Consider the following 22,089-nt stretch of genomic DNA (forward strand, 5'->3'; position numbering starts at 1 on the left):
GTTACAAGATAACTATTTTGATGGCCCAGAGATTATCTCCTAACGAGGGAGGACCTGTACTTGTACTTTTGTGGACTGTTCCAATGAACAGAGCTGTGTTGGGGGTGGCCAGGTTGCGACTTCTGCCACAGACTGATGAAGACCTGTTCTTTTCCCGCAAGGAAATACTACAACAAATATGGCCGCATGCTCAATACAGCGGGGCGTGGTGCTCTGTGGGCGTCCACAGACTGAGCATTTCGCTCGCTCTCATACGCTCGAAGTAGAGAGCACTCTTGTGTGGGATAGCCTTCACCTTCCTGCAGTACGCATAGCTTGCTGACGTGTCAATCAGAGGCCCCGGCATGGCACGCTCCAGGAGCTGCATCTGCGCCTTGATACTTGAGGGCGGTGGCGTAACTGCGGATGCGGAAACTCAGTCTGACGCGAACTGGCAATCCTGGTCTTGAAAACACACCGCGGTGTTACGCCAGCACATTACGATACCGAAGCACAGAATAACACACACGTGATGGACAAGGTGTAGCCCGGGTACTATCCATTGCCGCAGCACTTGGTATGTCACCATCACGGGCGAACGACACAGCCAAGCACAGCTTCAGCAGTTCAATCACCGTAGTCTCACTAAAAATAAGCATTCATAAAGTCACCACAAGGCGTGTTGACACTATAAAGTTTGCAAAGTCAATAATTTCCTAGCAACAAAATCACCACATAAGCAAAATATACTGGTAAAAAACGAAACTACATGTACATAATTATACAGATAAGCAGCTAAATTGACAGGCGGGCAAATCGGCACAATACGAAAACGGAAAGTAACATACGCATACAATAACTATGTACAGGTTGTTTACATGTCAGTCATGTCGGGAAGCAGGCTACTTTGTTCATGCTTCCTAGTCACCAGGATGCGAGGAATGCCGCTTGAAAGCCGTGACCAACGAGGAAAAACAGAACCAGAAGGGTACGCACAAGTGTGTGTAATGAAAATAACTTTTTTTTACAGCCCGAAGCAGACGTGGCGTACGGGTGCACAGGTGGGGGGTGCAGGATCGGAGCAGGAAACGGTAGAAGAATCGGAAATTCTATTGTACAATCTAGAAAAGAGCCGTCCATACCTCAGTCGATTGGACACCAGCAATCTCAAGTATGACATCGACGACGGCCCAGACATCAAGTGAAATATCTGTGATTATCCAACCACGCTGCAGTGTGCATGTGTGAGGGCAGCAGGACGTGGCTAACATCCCACAGCGCAAAGGCGGCGAGAGCATCAAGCGGGCAAACAAAACGTCCTAGAAATTCTTCTTGATGAGTCGCTCAAGTTTGCGTATCCGACTGCCGGACTCCTCCTGACCGGGAGCTGCAGTTGCGCCGTCTGATGTTAGCCTCTGCTGCTTGAAAACATCGAGAAGTGTGTGCACCTCACCACGCTTTAGACCCTAGCAAACACAACAATACCAAACAACACAGGAATACTATTCTAATATTCCTTTCTGCCGTTCCGTTGAGAGTTTGAGCAGGGCAACCGTCGTGCTCAGTGAAATACAGCTTGATGCAAAAGACAGCACCCTGCTCCAGACAGCACCCTGCTCCAGACAGCACCCTGCTCCAGTGGAAACTGGAGGCATGGCGGCCATTGAGTTTTCCTACCAAACCACGATTTAACACAAATGAGTACGCAGGGGTACAATCTTTCTACATGTCTTTACTTGCCAGCTTCAGAGGGAAGGAGAGAGAGAGGGGGGAGGACTTGGTAGATTGATGAAATGGCGGTCCTGACAAAGCTATTTACCTTCATCTCGAGTACTTTCTGGAAGTTGGCCACGTCGGGGTCGTCCAGCAGCTTCACATAGCTCTTAACAAATTCCTCCACAAGATCGTGTGGTGACATCACAACCTGTAGACGAATAAACATGCACCAAGCTGAGATGTTCTGAAACATGTTGTGGGGCATTTGTGTGTGTAGAACTGCTGTGGGGAATGCACAGATACCAACAGCGTCGAGGAGCATCATTATTCAAGTCTAGCTCTTCGTTTGTTGTTGTGTGCAGGCAGCCGACCTGTTAACCAACAAAAGGATATGCAGCAGGGCATACATAACCTCACCTTCAAAATCAACTCAGCCTTTGCCATTCCCTTCGTGACAATCTTGATGTAGCTGGAGGAAGATGGGAATACGAGAAACGGAGTGCATGTACATCGTGGAGAACGGGAACGGTTCATTCGAGTATGCTGCTACTGTACCTCGGTGGTGCTTTTCGTGCAACCGCAGCATTCACTGTCGGAAGATTCAGGAGAGTTGTCTTGAACGAATGCGTGTCCAGTAACAGCTAGAAACGAGAAAGAAGATCAGAGAAAGAGAGAGAGAGAGAGAGAGAGAGAGAGAGAGAGTGAGAGAGAGATCATAAGACATGAATCTGTGCGACGATCAAACACTATGCCTATCAGGCTATGACTGAGCGGCAGAAAACTGCCAGAAACTAGAACCATGCTACTGAGTGTCTACGGTCACTTTCTTGGCATAATCATATCATGAATTGGATTCACGACTTCACTCCAGAGTTGCTCCACTTTAGATCAAGAGTTCAAGTTTGCTATGGTCTGAACTGTTTTAATCCACTGCCATTGATCACTGGCACATTCGTCAATGACCGAGGACCAGCTTCATTTTTCAACTCTATTTTTCTCTCTCTCTTTTTTTAAAGAAAACTGACCAGGTCCATGTACCAGTAGGATTTACGTACCTGCTCGGCACCGACCGTACCAACCGGCTTGCACTTGTAAATTGTATTGATGAATCGCGGGATTAGAGAGCTGCAGCATGACAACATGTACACAAGCCAACACATGTGTCCATGTATGTAAGTAATGTAAGGCTCGCACATTCACGTTTTAATACATATGTATACCCCCCCCCCCCCCACACACACACACCCAGTCATTTTTAGGGTCTGACAACTGAACCGAATCTACTAGTACCTCAATCACATACAAATGTCAGTCTAATAGTTCTTACTTCTGTCACGAAGAATTCAGCATGAAGATGCTACAACAACCTACATCAAGACAGGCACATGATTATAGCATACCCTATAGAACTGGTCTGACCCATTGGAGATGGTCTGGCCAATGTCCTTACCTTTGCATCCAAAACGTATTCTTTTATTCACAACAATACACACTACACTATGCCGTTTTCACTACCAAAACAGGGCTGATAGCCTGGAAAAGGGTTTGGTCAAATCCTGTTTGATCAGCTGGGCCAGCTGCTGCTATGCCCCTGCTGCAAGACATGAACTAGTCAGGTGTGCACTCACTTGGCAAGCTTCAGACAGAAGTTGTTGAAGTACTTTCTGCTGGAGGCGAGGTTCTCACGAATGATCGGGATGATCTGCTTGATGTGGCCCTGTATTGCCGTGATGTACGCACTCTGGTCACCGACAGCTTCGATGTTTTGCCAGTGCACCTGCATGGAACAACACAGTGGAGACAGGTCTTGTGCATATGTGTACTGACATGCTTGAAACAAGAGCATACAGTAGAGCCAACTTTCCCAACACTGCTAGTGCCAGCGCACCGTGACAAAACCAAACTGAACTGATTCTGTGAGTGAAGATGCTGTGTGGGTGAGATGATGACATAGGACCCGGAACATGACTATTGTATACATCCACATCGAACACTTCAGGTTTCACTTCCTTGACAGGCAGGCAGTAGGCGGCAGATCAATCAGTGTTCACCTACCTTGACCATGGCCAGAAGAGCCGGCTCACAGGCAGATTCCACACACTGTACGAGCAGTTGAATGCAAGTAGCGATAATGCTGAACACAGTCAAAGTGACAAAAGACACATCATCAGCAAGGAGGACGTACAAGTTAGCATGACTACAATCTATATAAATGCTAAACTTAAATACGGACACCAAAGACCTGTTTTGTTAACCACTATAATTATAGGGAGGTGTGCTGATAAGTGATAACAGAAGACACATTCACACTTGGCATGGTGTGTGTCGACTAGTTGGGCCTGAGCACCACTGGTGGCCTACTTGAGTCAATACAGAAGCAAAACGACCAACAAATTTCAGACTGTGGCACAGAGTGTAACAGCAAGCAGCACTACATCATAGCAGTGGGTCACTGATCAAGCTTACTTGTGAAACAAGTCCTGCTCTTCACCAAGGTTGATCTTGGGCTGGAGTGGAACTTCGATTTTCTCCTTTAGCTTCTCTTCAAGCTACAAAGGCAACAACATGGCAATGCAGAGACAAGATCAAAAGAGAACCGAAACCCCAACGCATAGTAAGGCAAAGTCAGAGACCCTGCATGCAGAGTTGCACACTCCTTGGCGCTTACATAGTCTTGATATTTACTGCAAGACTTTCATCATGCTTGCACTACGATTTCAAACCCTTGTTTACATTGGAAGTAGTTTTGATGACCGCCAAATAGCCTAAATCAAGTGACGAGATTGGACATGTGAAACTCTGTATATGCACCTACGGCCAGGGAGGTTCAAAGCTAAAAGGACAACACCAAGATTATGATCAGGTTACCTTGGTGGACAGTTAGTCATAACTCGTAACATATTGTCCTTTCTTTTATACCAATATTATCGTGTGTTGTTCATTACACGAGGCACTGGCTTCAAATAAAAATATATATACATGTAACGATCAGCAAAATGATTATCACTCAGCTCCACGATCAATTTCCTGTCGTCACAAAGCAAGGCCAAATGGCCACCGAGCACTGATATCAGCTGCAGCTAGACAGCACAATGCCCACCCAAGCTCTTGCGGAAAGGTCACCGTGTCAGTGCGATGAGTTTAGTCAAATGAGCGTGTGAGGTCATGTCTAGTCGGGCCCAAAGAATTGGCATGTTTACCCAAGTGAGGGTAGTGGTCATTTCCTTTCCTGCATCGCACTTGCCTTCCCAACCGATGTCAGAGGTGCCCGATCCCATCTCCGCTCAAACTGGGAACTGAAGCCGTTACAAAATGAAACTCACTATATGTGTTCCCCTTACCGATTGGGTTGTGTCTAGACAATACTCGGCCGTGCTTAGGAAGCAACAGGTCTGTGCCACCTCTTCCATGGACAGCTTGACACCCTCGGAGTCCTTCAGTAACGATGTCAGACCCCCGCCTCCCGTAGATGTTCTGGTGTAGGCACACGGCGAGAATCAAACACAAAAGGGCCAGCTATAAGAACATTTCAAGAGTGAAGTAGTCCCAGAGCACATCTCAGTATTGTCCGTCATCATGCACGCACCATGGTCATTCAACAAGCCATGCATGAACAAGGCAAATAAATGATAACGGTACTCCATATCCAATTCATGAATTTTGGAGAGAGACTTGGTAGTATTGCCCATTTGTACCAAAAGCCACATTTGAGGACGGTTGCCATTACTTTTACTTTTCCTCGCCGCCATTTCCTCCCCGGCAATGCCAGGTACTCATCTAGGCTGAGTGGACCTAGGAGTGGTCGAAAAATTGCAAGCCCGAACCTGACGGGATTCGAGCCCGTAACATTTCTTATATCAGACCAGTGCACTAACTACTGGGCTGAACAGCACCCATACATGTACATGAAAATGAGGAGTACAAAAGAGGATGCATCCAGTGCAGCAACAGCAGCACCACCACCAGCAGCAGCACCACCACCACCAGCAGCAGCAGCACCACCAGCAGCAGCACCACCAGCAGCAGCAGCAGCACCACCACCACCAGCAGCAGCAGGGGCAGCAACAGCAGCGGTGGCAGCAGCAGCATGTCTTACTTTGGCATGTTGGAGAGGAGGAGTCGATTTCCGTACTCCTTCAGGTACCGCTTGAAGACCTCGGAGAGATGAACAAGAGCTTCACCGGTGCTCAGCTGGGCACACTGAACCAGGCACTTCTTGTAGAAAATGAACAGGTCGGAACAGCTCGGCAGTACGGTACTGGTGGAGCCCGACGGTGCACCGGTCTCGTCGATACTGACCGTGGGACAGCCTGATGTCCGGTAGTCGTCGGCCAGCCGGTCCATGAGCTCGGCCAGGTTTCTGCAAGTGAGAAAACAACCAAAGTATCACGAGCGCTTAGTAAGTAGGGCGAGTCATAAAGCACTTCTAGAGAACATTCAAGACATCATGACTAGGGCTGAAACGATTATACCGAATAATCGAGTACTCGTTTGATAACTCTAACGATCGAGCAATCGTTTAGATTACCGATTACGATTATTTTGCGTTTTTAAAATTTTACGCACTGCACGCGCGACTCGCCTTGTTACATGCTGTCAAAATCGAAAAACAGTCCTAGTGTAGTACAACGAAGCTGGAGCATGAAGCTCGAAGGTCAAGGTCGCGTCCGGTCTGCATACATAACACTTTTTTTGTGCAAAATTTTGTACATACTTCCACTTTTGGCCATTCTACGTACATATTCCAGGTGCGGCCTCTTAAAGATTATAATCGAATAATCGATCGTTATGATAAAGAGTAATCGATTGGGCTAAATGGATGATCGTTTCAGCCCTAATCATGACCCAGGCACGTGGCCACCGCTATGGCTACACTCTCTGCACAACCGACACAGCACCAGTAACAGCTGCTGGAGAAAATGCAAAACGTTTCAGCAATTGACCATCGTCAGTGAGCTAACGCAAAGCAACACGAGTACTGCAAAAGTGAAAATAGTGGACTAGCCAGAAAAGCGACCAAGTTCCTAAAAATAAGTCCACGTGAGGTACATTGGTTGTTGTAATAGTAAAAAGTCCCGTTTCTTTTCGAAAGAAGGGGTACTTTCACACAGTCATGATGAAGATGCAAGAAGTGTCTCAAAAGCTGCATTCTCCGAATTAGGGCACTTGAAGAAATAAGTTCAAATATCTGCTACATTATGAACTGCGATGAAGCAACTTTGGCAGTAATAAAACTTAGCAGCAGTCTACATGTGAAGGAAAATAATCCCACATAGGCTTAAATACATACCTGTCCTGTGACTCAATATAAACGTTGAGGTGAGGCTCGAAGCAACGCGACACCAAGCCGAGGAATATCGACGGCTTCTTCTTGGGCTGCGCAGGCTCTTCCTGTGCCTGTGCACGCATGAGAAATAGACAATGAGTCGATCGTGACCATACACAGCCGGACTTGTGCATTACCACATGATCAGTCAGTTCAAGTGCAGGCACTTGTTGTTACCACCAGCAACTCATATCACTGAAATACTGCTGCCACAACACAGCAACTGTTTATCTGATGCAAGTTACACCATCAAATGCAAGTGTAAAAAATTATTTGGTGTTATGAGAAAAAAATAATTTGGTGTGGCCAGAGCAATACAGTGTGCCTGTGTTCGTGTGCTCTGAGGCCGTGCCAGATATGTCAGCTCCGTACACTCAACCACGCAGACATGACACACCCACACCCACACCCACACACACACACGGAGCATGGTACTTGATAATAATATTACTTATGTACAGTCGTGGCCAAAGGAAACCGACCCACGTGCCGAAAGCAGCGCCAAGACTTATGCAGCCCCTGCGGCTCTCGGACGGTATTTTAGGACTGTGTATGGTGTAATGGAAATGGAAGCAGGGCACTACTTTTGACTCATGGGTTGGATGCCTTCAGCCACGACTGTAGTTACTGCAGGTGCTTAGTAATCAACTAATCGTCTTCCTACCATACCTCGGCATCATCTGTGGCGTTCCTCTGCTGCTCCTCCTCCTGCTGGCGCAGATACCGCTCGTAGCGCTCGCGAATAGGATCGCTGCCCTGCCCAGCTGACTGTGCAGATGTAGCTCCGACGGTCTAACAGCACCAATTCATGTGTGTGCACGCGTACGTATACACACCCACACACGCGCACGCACACATGCACACACAAACACACGTGCATGCACGCATGCAGACGCGCATGCACACACACACACACACACACACACACACGTGAACACACAGCCACGCGCACACGTGTACAGGACAAAGATTGCACGCGTACAGGCACTAACATTTTCCACAATCGCGCTCGCTGAACAGTACGAATGCATGTACATGCGCGATCGATGGCATTTTACAAAAGCTAGATGACTAGGAATTTTAGTTCTCAGTTCACGGATATTATTCGGTTTTAATACGAAACATAATTGATTTACAGTAAGTAGTCCCTGCTACTCAACTTATACCAAAAGACAGCTGTAACATACCACGGGGCCAGGCGGGCCGCTGCCGTCCGTAGCAGTAGTGGCAGCAGCAGTAGTCGAAGGCGACGACGACGGACCTTTCCGCAGCGCTTCCTCTCTGCGCAGCCGCTCTTCCTCCTGCAGATGGCAACCAACAGGATTATACATGTAGTTACTGTTGAAACATCCATCCACACACACACACACACACACACATGATGATATACGTAGTACAGTGAAAAAAAACACTGTTCCACCTTCTCTTCTCGATGGAGTACCTTGCCCTTGGTTATAAAGTACAGATTTTTACGGCCCTTGGAGGCACACTATACTGAAGTTTCACTGTACGACTCATATAATCATTATTAACTTGATTAAAACCGCCCTTTTTCAACCCCTCTAATCCCCGGGGCACACACAGAAGAGAGCTGTGGTCAAAGCACAACATCTCGGCCGCTGGGGGCACAATTCTCCAGCTCTCATACACCCAATAGAAGAAGAAGTACATGGAGCTCTCTGAAAACAGGATACAGTAGCCAAATTCCCCAGTATCAGGAATAGTCACTGGTCAATGTCAAGGAAACCATCGAAAGTTGCATTGCCTGCCCCCACAAGAAATCAAAGCAGAGCCAATGTCAAGTATACCTCGGCTTCTTCTTGCTCCTGCTGTACAATGCTGACAGCGAAACGAGTAGCCATCAGCTTCTCAAATCCCGTCGTCTTTTGGATGGCGAAGAGAAGAAGCTTCACTTCGAGATTGCTACTTTTCGCCGCCATTAATTTACTCAGTTCACCCCTGCAAATAACACAGAGGTAGTAAAATAAATGATCATCAGCATCTCAACTTCAGCACGGACTTGCTGGTTAGGAATCTCTCTCTCTCTCTCTCTCTCTCTCTCTCTCTCTCTCTCTCTCTCTCTCTCTCTCTCTCTCTCTCTCTCTCTCTCTCTCTCTCTCTCTCTCTCTCTCTCTCTCTCTCTCTCTCTCTCTCTCTCTCTCTCTATCTATCTCTCTATCTCTCTCTCTCTCTCTCTCTCTCTCTCTCTCTCTCTCTCTCTCTCTCTCTCTCTCTCTCTCTTCCTCTCAACAACAAGAACATTCTATACTGCTTACTCACCTTGTCCATTCGCAGAATTCAATGGCCACGCGCTCCTGCATTCCCCAGTCCTCGGGGAACACTCTGGAGAAGTCCTCCTCAAAGTTGATCAGCGTCCTCTTCAGCCACGCGTACCGTCGGTCTATTTTGTCCAGCCATGCGATCTGCAGTGCGTAGTACATACAACCAGGCAAACAGGTGGGGGGATTTTAGAACTTCAAAGCAAGCACAGTGACTGCTAACACCAACGTGCCCACCAGAGAATACTGTGGTTAACTTGGTCATGTGAGTAACTGCATCTGGGTATGTAGAAAGTGAACATAAGCATACGGGCAGTTGAACCAACATGGCTAACATTGTGGGACCCATTGACACAGGGATTCACTGGAGTTGGAACCAACATGTCTGTCCTGTGTGGTCATGTGACAGAAGTGCAATAGCTAGAGTAACGTTACTCACGAACATTCATACAATACAACAACGTACAAAGGCGTAGAAACTTTAGAAAGTGAGCGAGGCATGCGGCCAGTTGAACCAACATGCCTGTCCCATGATACGGTCACGTGAAAGATGCGCAACAGCTCTGTACACTCATGAACATTTATTTACACAATACAACAGTGTTACGGTGCTGTAGCTCTGAACATCTACAAACACCTGCAGATTACCAAAAGAACCGTCAGAGCAGTTCTGAAACAGGCAAGACACAACAAAAGGGTACATTGCCTAAGAAAGAGCGCACTTGGAATCTACCTGTTAGCTCTCACACTGAAGATGAAAGTATCAAGAGCAGGGAGTAGTAAAATACCGGTATTTTACTACTCCCTGATCAAGACTATCGAACAATACCATGAATACGCATGAACATGACTACTACCACACTACATACACTACATACACTACACACAGTCCATACACTACATACACTACACACAGTCCATACACTACATACACTACACACAGTCCATACACTACATACACTACACACAGTCCATACACTACATACACTACACACAGTCCATACACTACATACACTACACACAGTCCATACACTACATACACTACACACAGTCCATACACTACATACACTACACACAGTCCATACACTACATACACTATACACAGTCCATACACTACATACACTACATACAGTCCATACACTACATACACTACACACAGTCCATACACTACATACACTACACACAGTCCATACACTACATACACTACACACAGTCCATACACTACATACACTACACACAGTCCATACCTCTTCCCTTTCGTTGAACTGCCGCTTGTAGTCACTTAGGTGAAGTGATACAAACCATTTCTGAAGTTCTTTCCTGTAGAATCGGAGTGAGCAAGACAACCACACTTGCATTGAGAATGATGAATACTAGCAGCAACACGGCTTGCATTCAGCAGCTCAGAACCAAATTACAGCATGTCTGTGTGTGTGCGGGTGTGTGTGTGGGCGCGTGTGTGCGTGCGCACATGCTACAGCATAAGAAAATACACCACTAGGTACCGACACGAGAATACTAGTAACCAACTGATGTCTTAACTTAGGCAAAAGTACTACAGTCAGACCTCGCATAACCGCACACATCCGTTTTCCACAAAAATATCCGGATAGGCGAGGGAACCGGATAATCGAACACACATACTGTATGTATGCATGACATATGCCGTAAATCGGTAACCAGCGATTTTCTTCCGGATAGCGAGGGATTCGGATAAGCGAGGTCTGACTGTACATGCATACCACATCATGGTTATATGAAGATGCCTCCGATGTGTTTGAACTTCAAAGTGTGCGCAAATATACTAGCACGCTTCACACACACGCACACATGAGGATACATCAGACAAGTGCACCAAATCTCACTTTAGCTTGGGTTCCAATACTTGCACTACATTACATGCATCACCAAGGTGAGGAGCCAGCTGTTACAAAACGACAACAAAAACAAAAGAACAGAACATGGGGAAAGGTTTGTGAAATGTGAGCTTCTTGCCAGTGGTCCTATTTCAAGGCAATATTGTTCTCACACACACAGCACTGCAAGCAGAAGACTGCTATGATGAGAGCAATGGCTGAGTCACAGGCAATACAGAGTACCGTATTTTCCGGAGTATAAGCCCCCCCCCCCCCCCCCCATTCTTTTGCCACGAAATACAGACATCTATCACCGTTAATTCGATCATTGGAGTATAAGCCGCAACCCCCCCCCCCCCCCCCCCAGTACGACTTCTACAAAATACGAGTATATGTAGCTACAAAAGACATATCGGGTTTTCAAGGTCCATGAAGCCAAGATTCAGCGGCAGTTGCAACAACTAGCTTAGCTTGCACCCACAGCAAGATGTACGGTACACTGGAAGGCCTAACGTAGCTGACCTTGCCGCCTTTAATGTAGGCCTCCATTGCCTCCTTGAAGTCTCCCATGATCTGCGTGCCCAGCTCATCTCGCATTCTGGCAACACTGCAATGTGAATCAAGAGTAACACACAGTCACACACATCACACAACCAGTATACAATGAGCTAACGCAGGCACCATGACCAGTACACAAAGCCAATAAGCTACTGTAGAACGGCTAATTTTAGGCGGTAACATTTTTTAGCGTTTTCTGAATAAGGACCAATTCGCGATGAAATATTTTAGCGATCCAAGTTTCAGGGTAAAATAAAAGAAATTACCTGTACATGCAAAATTTCGATTGGCGCAGAAAACGTTAGCGAAAACACTCCTTTCGCTAAAAATCGCTAAAATATCACCGGCACTAAAATTAGCCGTTTTACAGCAACACAGGCAACATGGCCAGCAATCATCAATACTCCTTCACTAGTTGAGGGAATGGAAAAGAAAAGTCTGAAGAAGAAAAATAGACTGTTACCAGCAGGACTTGAACCAGGGACCTTCACTTGAGGCCAGTGATGTTCTAACCACTGAGCTATGGTGTAGCTGTCATCTCAGCGGAGTAGGTTCAACATTTTCTTCACACTTCGAAATACACTCTTCCTATGAAACTACACAGGCTGGTGGGACGCATCATCAATACAGTCATGTACAATATTCCAGTGCGGGCAAAGTACAGTACTAGTACAACAGTCTACTCACTCGTTGGCCAGATCTCGGATCTGCGATATGCTGCGATACTTGTCAAAGTGTTCCAGCACGTTGACGACGCCTTGCATCAGATTGGCCACCTCGCTGTACTGTCTCCGCCTGATGAGATTACTGGAACACGCAAAACAAAGGGTCGGCAGCAGCAGCGACATTATTAGTGAGCGAGACACAAAGCAGAGGTCCACAGTAGAAGAAAGCAATCATGGACTTTCCGCCGCTCTCCAGTAAGCCCAATGTTGTACAAATTGTCCAAACGAGACCAGAGTTATGACTCACAGAGTACCAACATTTTTGGATGAGTAGAGCCCACATGTTGTCTGTGTGCAATACCTCTGCAAGAAACTGGTCATTCGAATCTCCCCTGGGAAGAAGGGGGAGAGATTAACGGTTGACGGTCCCTAAACTTTGAACTAGGGATGAACTTGAAAATGAAAAAGTAGCCCATTGGTAAACAGGTATGTCTACTTCGAATAGAAAGCATGTGGATCCTGAAACCAATAAAAGCAGCCGGTATCTTCAAACAGCCGAGCCCGATAGCAACAGACCGAGCCGTTACCTGGCACACGTGCACACTCATCAGCCGAACTTGCTGGGACACACATGCACGCATAGATTTGATGAATAGCACCCCCACCCCCCCACCCCCCCCCCCCCCCCCCCCCATTCTTACTGGTGCTCACCTTAGATCGTGCACACCGCCGACAAGGAAGTGCAGGTGGTTTAGAGTGGTGATCGACGACGTCAGGTTGCGCTTGGCATGATCAAGCTGCTTGATGTCACGCGTGATCTCTTTCACCTGAATAAATACAAGAAGTTGGGTGCCCCACTCAATCATGTAATAATACAACACAAAGTCTAAAAGTAAACGGCAAGCAGCTGTTTATGCACTTCTACATATTGTGAAATTTTTTAAATGGAATCTTTTCCTTCCCCTTCTGTTGCAAAGTGTGTGGTATCCACCATAAAGGCAATAGTGATGGTGAGTCTGACATCGATCTAATCGACATAGAGCAATAGCAAGCCTCTTGCCAGCTTGTCCCTGTAGCATGCCTCAATATTCTTTCTCTGTAATCAGTTCCTTCACTCGGTTTTGCGCCAGGTTGAGTCTTTTCTTTCCAGTCTCAATTCGGACCGATGGCTTGCTATCAATTCAGCAAAGTTACTTTGAACCGTAAATTCTACTTCACTTCGATTTTTCACTCATAAGACTGTAAAGATAAATCAGCGACACACTTGGCAATTAAATACGTTATGGTCAGCGACTCCACCATTCCACAATGCGCTCTTGGCCGACCCATTCCACTTGTACATGATGTAACATCACCACCACAGCGAGGAGCATTCTGTTTGATACTGATACGATCAGACCATCCAGATAAATGTTTTGCTCTGATAGCTAGCTCATCAGTGGAGGTATTTTAAAATAGACTGGCAACGCATGACTGTCAGTGGTGATCTGACCATGCCACATCACTACAAGGGATAATCTATCTCTCCATATCATCCACACACTGGCTTCCAGTTTAGTCCACAGTGCAAGTGTGTGTGAGAATCTCCGCACGTGATATATTGAGCACCATGGCAGCAACGGTGCCTGAACGCATGTATCTTTCAATACTGGTATGTGTGTGTGCATGGCAAAGGAAGCTAGCACCACTAAAAGTAACTGTGAAGATTGATTGCTTTTCTGCGCCATTTCCAGCGCTGCGTGCCATGTCCCAACAGCATTCCTTAGTCCAAAGCCATTCATCCTCTACTGCCTCCACTGCTGAGCTAGCTCTGTAGACTGTTAGCGCAAAACAACAGCCTGGAAGGTCTGATAATATCAGCATCAAACGGAAATGTCCTCGCTGTGGTGGTAATGTACAAATGGAATGGATCGGCCGAGAGCGCATTGGGGAGGAGAGTGGTGGAGTCACTGATTACAATATGATTATAATTCAGGAAAAGGAAGAAAAAAATCCTTCGAGCCGGATTCGAACCAGCGACCTAAAGATGACTGCACAATCCAGAGACGTGCACACTACAGTCTTCCGCTCTACCAACTGAGCTATCGAAGGAGACAGATTAAGACCAGCCAAAACATTCTAGATGTACACGAATACGGATCAGCGATGGCTGACCAATCACCTCCACTGCATACATACAACACTGCTGTTGTGGCAAATGAAATCCCAACCCCAAGTCAAAAGTCATGCCCTCTGTAGCCCTCGACTTGTGTACAAAATGGCAAGAAGAAGCAGGGCCCATGGAACTATGCTGTGAAACACACATGAGGCATGATCAGGGCATAATTATCTGATTATGGCAGCTGAAATGGTCGGGACAAAAAAAAGCCCTTGCCTTGTACTCCAAGGTACACTGCATGTACAGTACATGTGTAAGGACTGTGTGCATGCCCACGAGCATATCTGGGCCAGTGCCATCACGCACTATTTTGTATTTGCACCGTGCACGATGTCACCAGGAAGGAAACGCGGTGCTGAATTCGGCTCACAAGTCAGACTTTGTTGGCCAAAACCGAACATGAAAACCAGAGTGTGCTGCATGGGTACATGTACTTTGTCACGGAGAAATTCCTGGATCACATCATACAGTAAAACCTGTAACTAAAGACCACCGTGACTAGCGACCAGCCTGGTACTACAGTAAAACCTGTAACTAAAGACCACCGTGACTAGCGACCAGCCTGGTACTACAGTAAAACCTGTAACTGAAGACCACCGTGACTAGCGACCAGCCTGGTACTACAGTAAAACCTGTAACTAAAGACCACCGTGACTAGCGACCAGCCTGGTACTACAGTAAAACCTGTAACTGAAGACCACCGTGACTAGCGACCAGCCTGGTACTACAGTAAAACCTGTAACTGAAGACCACCGTGACTAGCGACCAGCCTGGTACTACAGTAAAACCTGTAACTGAAGACCACCGTGACTAGCGACCAGCCTGGTACTACAGTAAAACCTGTAACTGAAGACCACCGTGACTAGCGACCAGCCTGGTACTACAGACCACTGCCCCTGGCACGGACGGTCTCACATTCGTATTATGGTTGTGCGGTGCAGACCTCTAACTAGTGACCACCTGCCACTAAAGACCGCTTTCTCTGGCCCCAAGGGGTGGTCGTTAGTCACAGGTTTTACTGTAGTTGCTGTAGACATGCGAGAAGTGGCAGAAAGTGGCTCAGTGCACATCACTGGGCCGCAGGTGTGCAGCGGGACACACGCTTGGATCCTGCGTGTACGCACAGCATCACTAAATGATTTGCTGCGGTGGCATCAAGCCATACGTCCTGCACACTCTGGTTGTCATGTACTCTTGACCCCAAACAAAATCGATAGGAAAAGGTGTACATACTGTACCCTGGAAACATAATGGTCGTCATCCAACCAGGCCACCTTGTTTACACTCGTGATCATAATCACCGGGCATGACTCAGGGCAATATAAATAAAAAACGTCCCAAATGTGGTTGTACAGGCCGAGCACCTACCAACCGCATAACTTTATAGCTAAGAGCTCTATTCAATTTCATTGCCATGTGTGCTCTAGTCTGTGCCACCTACAATGTAGCTGATGTGCGCGAGATCTATCCAACAGGCCATACATCCAATGCAATAACACTGATAACAGGATATAGAATTATTGACTGTACACCCACGATTCTCTGTCGCCGGTATTGTTTACGATATACCTGGAAGCTGCGTTAAGAGAAGTACGAAACCGTCTACCGCCGCGACCAGACCGAGATGTCCAGCTGCTTCTGCCCGGAGAGTCGGAATATGCAGATGATGTGGACTTCATCAGTACCGACCAAAAGTATCTAAAAGATTGCCTTCCTACAATATCCTCTTCGTTAGCAGAGTGGAACTTGAAGATGAATGAGGGGAAGACGGAACACACCATGATAAGCAGACAAAAGGATCGAATAGAGGAACAGTGGCGACACACAATAAAGCTGGGCTCGATGCTTGGAGTGGATGAGGACATAGGCAGACGAAAGCGGTTGGCTACAAGCGCACTTCACCGGATGTGGGTGATATGGCTGAGAGGGCAACACATCAGAGAGTCTCTACGAGTGCGCCTCTATAATAGCTTCATTCTACCAATCCTGCTTTATAACTGTGGCACGTGGAGTCTCACGGGGACACAGGAGCGGAAATTGGACTCGTTCCACAGGCAGCAGCTGCGAACAGTGATAGGCATTAAATACCCGCTCATAATAAAGAACACTTCCCTGTATAAACGCACAGAATCTCGCCCCGTGAGCCTAATCATCAGAGATGCTAGATGGAGGCTGTTTGGTCATGTGCTGCATTTGGAAGAGGCAGCCCCAGCCAGACGTGCCATGGGAGCTTACTTCTTAGGGGGTAACGGCCCCAGCTTTAGGGGACGCCCAAGAACAACGCTCCCGCGAACGCTCAATAATGATCTCAAAAAGCTGAAAAATAATACCGCCCTAGAGACTGGCGATGACTTGAACATGCTGCAGCAGCTTGCCCAAGACCGTCGACAGTGGCGGGAACTGGTGAAGGCTGTATGTAGCTGCTAATGAAACAATGGACATAATTTATACCTTTATATATAGATAATGGAGATGACTGCAACAGGCTGCAGCAGCTCGCCCAGGATCGCCCTCAGTGGCAGGACCTGGTGAAGGTTGTATGTAGCCGCTAATGTAACAATGGACATAACTTTGCGTTTCCATCTTGTCTTTTTTGTGATTGTAATGCTTGATGTGCACTGTGCTTCCTCGCATTCACTTGCTCCTTCTTGCAGCTTGTCTCTTTTTTCTGTTTTTTGTTTTGTTTTGACGCTCTGTGTGCATTGCGCTTCCTCGCGCTCACTTGCTCCTTCTTGCGGCTTAAGCGAAGGCTATATGTGAGCTTTATAAGCTCACTGATGCTAACGCGAATAGAGCATAATAATAATAATAACACCCAGTGTTGCACACATACCCGAGTTTCGGACAATTCAGCCTTCTCCTTGATGTCATGAATTCGAATAAACAACTCCTGGATTGCCTTTTGCGCCTCCTCCAATGACTACACAAACAACCAAAAAGACACCATCAAAAAATTGTGAGAATAAAGAATAACAAAAAGGAGACAGTGCAGGCCCGTTGCTAATGGCCGATTCACAATACAACTTTCTGCGACGCGACACACGATTCGCGACAGTTGCGACAAGAAACTGCCTGTCGCGAGCTGTCGCGTGCAGTCGCAAGGCACCTGTCGCAGAAGTTAAAGAAAGTTCAACTTTTGCGACATGAGAAGCGCGACATACACAACTGGAGTACAGTTTCTACCCCGAGTGCACGTGCATAGCACTACTAGTGCATAAGGATGTCGCAAACATTAAAAAGATTGTGAACCGTGTGTCGCTGTCGCAGCTAGGTGTCGCATGTCGCGTCGCAAGAAATTGTATTGTGAATCGGCGTTAAGAATAAAAAATGACAAAAAAATCCTTCGAGCCGGATTTGAACCAGCGACCTAAAGATATCTGCATGCTCAAGAGGCAAACAAACTACAGTCTTCCGCTCTACCAACTGAGCTATCGAAGGAGACATTCTAAAGGTAGATCAGTAAGGTACATCAACACGAACTGAGCGATCTTGCAGCCTATGCAGGAAAACAGAACGGACTCACAGAGTTTCAAGTTGACATCATGATAATGCAATGCCTATTGTACGCAAGACTTCCCAGGGTGTCAACGCATTCACACGAATCTACTCAGTTTGCAGGGTCAGGTCACTGAATGTCCACTGCTGGCCCAAGCCGAAAGGGATGCCATCAATAGGCACAGGCCCTAATACATGCAGGGGATAACATGTTATCAATCAACCATGCACACAAATGGAGCTTGTTACCCTACAGTAAATCTCACGACTACACGCAGTACTGCATCAATAGTGTACCGGCAGAGCACTCACCTGACGTCCATCATGGCCGACATTGGTCTGGCCGCGGACAACGCCTCGAATGTCATCATCCAGTCTCCTGCAACACACGTCACAGATCACCGCAGCACACAGAAAGCAGTGAGCAGGGACAGGACACTTTGCTATCAACTGCACAGGGTCAAGGAGGACTGGGTCATGGCATTCAGCCATTCACATCCCAAAGATGGCAACCAAAACTTCACTTGTCGCAGTCCCCGGTCCGGGAATGGTTTACGAATATTTTTGTGCGTATGAATGGTGGTGGAGGCTCAGAAGATGAAATGTTTCCTGCGTTAGATTTACGACATCTTCGTGAACGGAGCAAAGAACAATGAGACAGGAATCTGAAACTGCACAAAAGAACTACAATGGACCACCACCTCCATGAAAGGTAACTGCATGAACAAGCCAGCGCTGGACAATGCAGCCAGTGCCCGGGAGTGTGTTTGTGTGTAGAGCTAGGGGGGGGGGGGCTAACTTATTCCTCATCGTGATGAGACTAGATTTCACCGAGTGTTCGCCTGCAGCATGTTGACGTGCATGGGCGTATGGCTAACACAAGCGAGAACAGTGACTGCATGCAACCATGGTGTGGATGAAACCAACCATGACATTCAGTCCTTACCGAATTTTTAATCGCATCCGTTTCATAACATCATCGATATTGGCGACGGACTGGAACAATGACAGCAAACACAACAAAACCAACAAAACAAACAAAAAAACAACAACAAAACAACAACAAAACTGGTATGAAGGTCGGTTTGACATTCTACAATGCTCACTCGTGGAATTACGTATGTGTGTGTGTGTGTGTGTGTGTGTGCTTACACATGGATAGACTATTGCTATACTGTGCTGAGCTACACACAAAAAGACAGGCTAACATACTAAAAGGTCACAGCACATAAAAGTGCGGTCTCCCGGCACCGTGCGCCTTTGTTTTCGAGGATTTTACAAGAAAAAAAATGTCTGCATCCCCCCCCCCCCCCCCCCCCCCCGTACACATGGATTGAGTCAGCAAGTCATACAAACGTGTAGTACTGTTGTACAAGTGGTGTGTACGACTCCTTGCATCGAGAATACGGGAGTGTACGTCCGATAAAATATCCCCAAGACATGCACATGACCGTGAACAGTCATCATCATCATCTCAAAGATAGTATAGTATTGGAGAGCTACACCCGCACAACGCATAACGGACTTTAGGCTGGACCGACAGGACGCAATCATACCATCACAGTCCAAGTTGTGAGAAAATCACGGAGCAAAGAGTGACGTGATGGGTGCAGGATGGGTTTTTTAACAGGGCTGCAGGCCCTTGCGACATGCGTAGCTGCGCTCGTTGCTTTCTACACGTTATCTATGCAGCGATAATGCTTCATCTGTTCATGACTGGTTTGAGGAAAATTGTCGTTTTCAAGTGGATTTGTTTTTCCGCCGGGCTGGGGTCCTTTTGCCCTGTCAAGTGACGGGGAAGGAACGGGTTTGATTGCTGTGGCCTAACCGAGAGTCCACAAACCAGAATTAAATGATCTCCACCATCCATTCGACATTCATGCCGAGTTTAACAATGTGTGCGCTCGACTTCAGGCTAATGGCAGAGTACACCACAAGCCCCGATGAGCAAGCCTGGTTCCTGTTGCCCCTTTGCAGACAGTGTATACGTGAATCGAATAGTTCTATCGTGCGTTATGAATTGTTTCAAATTACACACTAAGTGCAGTGTATTAGTAGCAGCTATTGTCTGAGGTTCTGCAGAATTCACTTCAAACCCTATGCAAAAGTGAATGAAAGTCGGTGCATTGTTGCAATGAGCATCTCATGATATCAGCCCCTCCACAAACAACTGGAGAGCCGGGCGTTTATTTAAATTTGTATCTATTTTATTTCACATCGATATCAAATGGGCAGTGCTACCCAACAATTGTGATTCGATGGCTTCAGAGCAAAGGAAAGTGGAGATGAGAAAACGAAACGGGTCTCGCAAAGCTCATACATCAGGAAGCAAGACACATGCAGCAGTGCATGAGTATTCACCAGGACGTGTATTTCTACAAGTACAAGTAAAACGTCTGTCACGTCACGAGACAGCAAGAAATAAATTGTTGTCATGCCACACAGACAACGGTTGACACACACGACTAACCTGCTCGGTTGGAAATAGAGCATTTATATATTCCACCGCATTGAAATCATTGCTATCAAGAGGATCACTGCTGGGAAACACCTACACGGACAGTGCACGGGGACAGTGACAAAAGGTTGCAATTGTGTGAAAACAATTCGAAGGAAATTTCAATGTCAATCTTTGAATACCTCAGCAATGGCTTTCTCAACTTCTTTGCTGAAAATGAGGGTTCCACTCTCATCTCCATCAAAAATATCATCATCAGATTCCTCAATGGCTGCCATGATGATCAGGATAGAGCAAGATCACAATGGTCTTGGCTCTAATTGTCAGGCAGCAAACACCTGAGGAAGACGAAACCCAAGCACAATTTTTGGTTCAACTTTTGGGCCATCTGCAGCCGCCGACGTCAGGGACTGTTGCTACGACGTCATCAGGACCAGGGTTACAAGTCTGTATTTTTACGACTCATTTTAATTAATTTTTACGACTCATTGATCAGAACCCGGGCGAAAGAGCCCGGGTTGATCTTCCAGCATACCCGCCCCCGATGCAGGTGTTGGGGTCCCGGGTCAGCTCCAGGGGCCTATACAACTCCCTGGTCAGCTCCACGCCTCCAGCATTCAGTTAGGTACCTGGTTACATGTACAATCATGTACTTAAAGTCTTTCGCAGTTTGTTTGTCATGACATTCACTTGCACAGCCTCTTGACCAGAGGCTGACAGATACTTAGTCTACGACTCTCCGTCCAAGACTGGGGAGCTTATTCACTCTTGCTCCATCCCTGCTCCTTTTTCCCTGTTTCAGAACTTCAGTGATTCCGTGACACTCTTGTCGGATATCTAGGATGACTGTGCTGTCATCAACAGTAGACTTATTTTACTAGTATGTTTACTCAGTTTCCAGTTTTCACCCCTTGATTCAGATTATGAATAGTGTGCAGTCATGTCCTGCCTGTGAACACCCGCAGGATTCATATTACAGTATAATCTACTACAAATAGCGGAGTCCTCCGGATCGATAGAGTGCTCAATGCGGAAGCAGAGCAGTAACACACGAGTCACAGGAAAACCACGCGTCTTGATTGTCGTAACTTAAAGTTTCATGCCATATAGCAATCTTCAGACAACTGACAACTCAGTTGTCTGAAGTATGGCATGAAACTTTAAGTTACGACAATCAAGACGCGTGGTTTTCCTGTGACTCGTGTATAATCTACTATCAATATTCTGTTGTTTTCTCAATGATTATGTACAGGAAAATTCACTTACGGCGCCACGCAACTCCGCGGCAATACTACCGGCCAGGCCGGAGTGGCCCATCTGGACAGAGATCTCAGTTCTGCCGACCGCCTTGGACCCGGTGGGTGATCTCTGTAACCAAGTTAAAATCATATATTACCCGGGTGCTTACGAGACATACAGGCACCAACACCAAGCTGGGCGGGGGGGGGGGGGGAGTAATCCCTCCACCCCCCCCCCCCCCCCAACACCACCACCACCACCACCCCTGTGACCTACACAGTGCGCAAAGGTAAGACTGTTTGAACTGGGCATGCATGCCTTGACTACAAGAGCCTGGTATTCATCACGGGTAACACTGCG

At 46.9% G+C, this 22,089-nt stretch overlaps 1 protein-coding gene and 2 non-coding genes across 3 annotated transcripts; all 3 read right to left on the reverse strand.

Moving 5' to 3' along the window:
• Positions 1-523: 523 nt before the first annotated feature.
• Positions 524-20,863, reverse strand: LOC135816972 (vacuolar protein sorting-associated protein 53 homolog). Its single transcript, XM_065330078.1, has 25 exons — positions 20,673-20,863; positions 20,503-20,583; positions 18,979-19,028; positions 18,345-18,411; positions 17,371-17,457; positions 13,091-13,206; positions 12,402-12,521; positions 11,679-11,763; positions 11,166-11,224; positions 10,548-10,620; positions 9,302-9,444; positions 8,830-8,980; positions 8,209-8,322; positions 7,691-7,813; positions 6,986-7,092; positions 5,792-6,055; positions 5,037-5,169; positions 4,162-4,244; positions 3,751-3,829; positions 3,324-3,472; positions 2,751-2,820; positions 2,251-2,336; positions 2,113-2,164; positions 1,799-1,903; positions 524-1,445 (listed from the first exon to the last, which is right to left on the reverse strand). The coding sequence occupies exons 1-25, from the start codon at positions 20,766-20,768 to the stop codon at positions 1,299-1,301; spliced, it is 2,640 nt and encodes an 879-aa protein (XP_065186150.1). The 5' UTR covers positions 20,769-20,863; the 3' UTR covers positions 524-1,298.
• Trnay-gua (transfer RNA tyrosine (anticodon GUA)) lies at positions 14,372-14,470 on the reverse strand. Its single transcript has 2 exons — positions 14,434-14,470; positions 14,372-14,407 (listed from the first exon to the last, which is right to left on the reverse strand). It is a non-coding gene; the product is annotated as a tRNA-Tyr (tRNA).
• On the reverse strand, positions 17,877-17,975 carry Trnay-gua (transfer RNA tyrosine (anticodon GUA)). Its single transcript has 2 exons — positions 17,939-17,975; positions 17,877-17,912 (listed from the first exon to the last, which is right to left on the reverse strand). It is a non-coding gene; the product is annotated as a tRNA-Tyr (tRNA).
• Positions 20,864-22,089: the final 1,226 nt, after the last annotated feature.

Source organism: Sycon ciliatum, chromosome 1 (assembly GCF_964019385.1).
Source record: "Sycon ciliatum chromosome 1, ocSycCili1.1, whole genome shotgun sequence".
Lineage (NCBI taxonomy): Eukaryota > Metazoa > Porifera > Calcarea > Leucosolenida > Sycettidae > Sycon > Sycon ciliatum.

What these genes read in the sequence shown, in the direction of transcription:
- LOC135816972 (XM_065330078.1), bottom strand. Translation starts at nt 20,768, where the DNA reads ATGGCAGCCATTGAGGAATCTGATGATGATATTTTTGATGGAGATGAG. An exon ending in CCTACATTAAAGGCGGCAAG is followed by an intron (nt 11,225 to 11,678) that starts GTCAGCTACGTT and finishes GTTTTGTAACAG; the next exon opens with CTGGCTCCTCACCTTGGTGA. An exon ending in CTCTTCTGGCCATGGTCAAG is followed by an intron (nt 3,473 to 3,750) that starts GTAGGTGAACAC and finishes TGTTCCATGCAG; the next exon opens with GTGCACTGGCAAAACATCGA.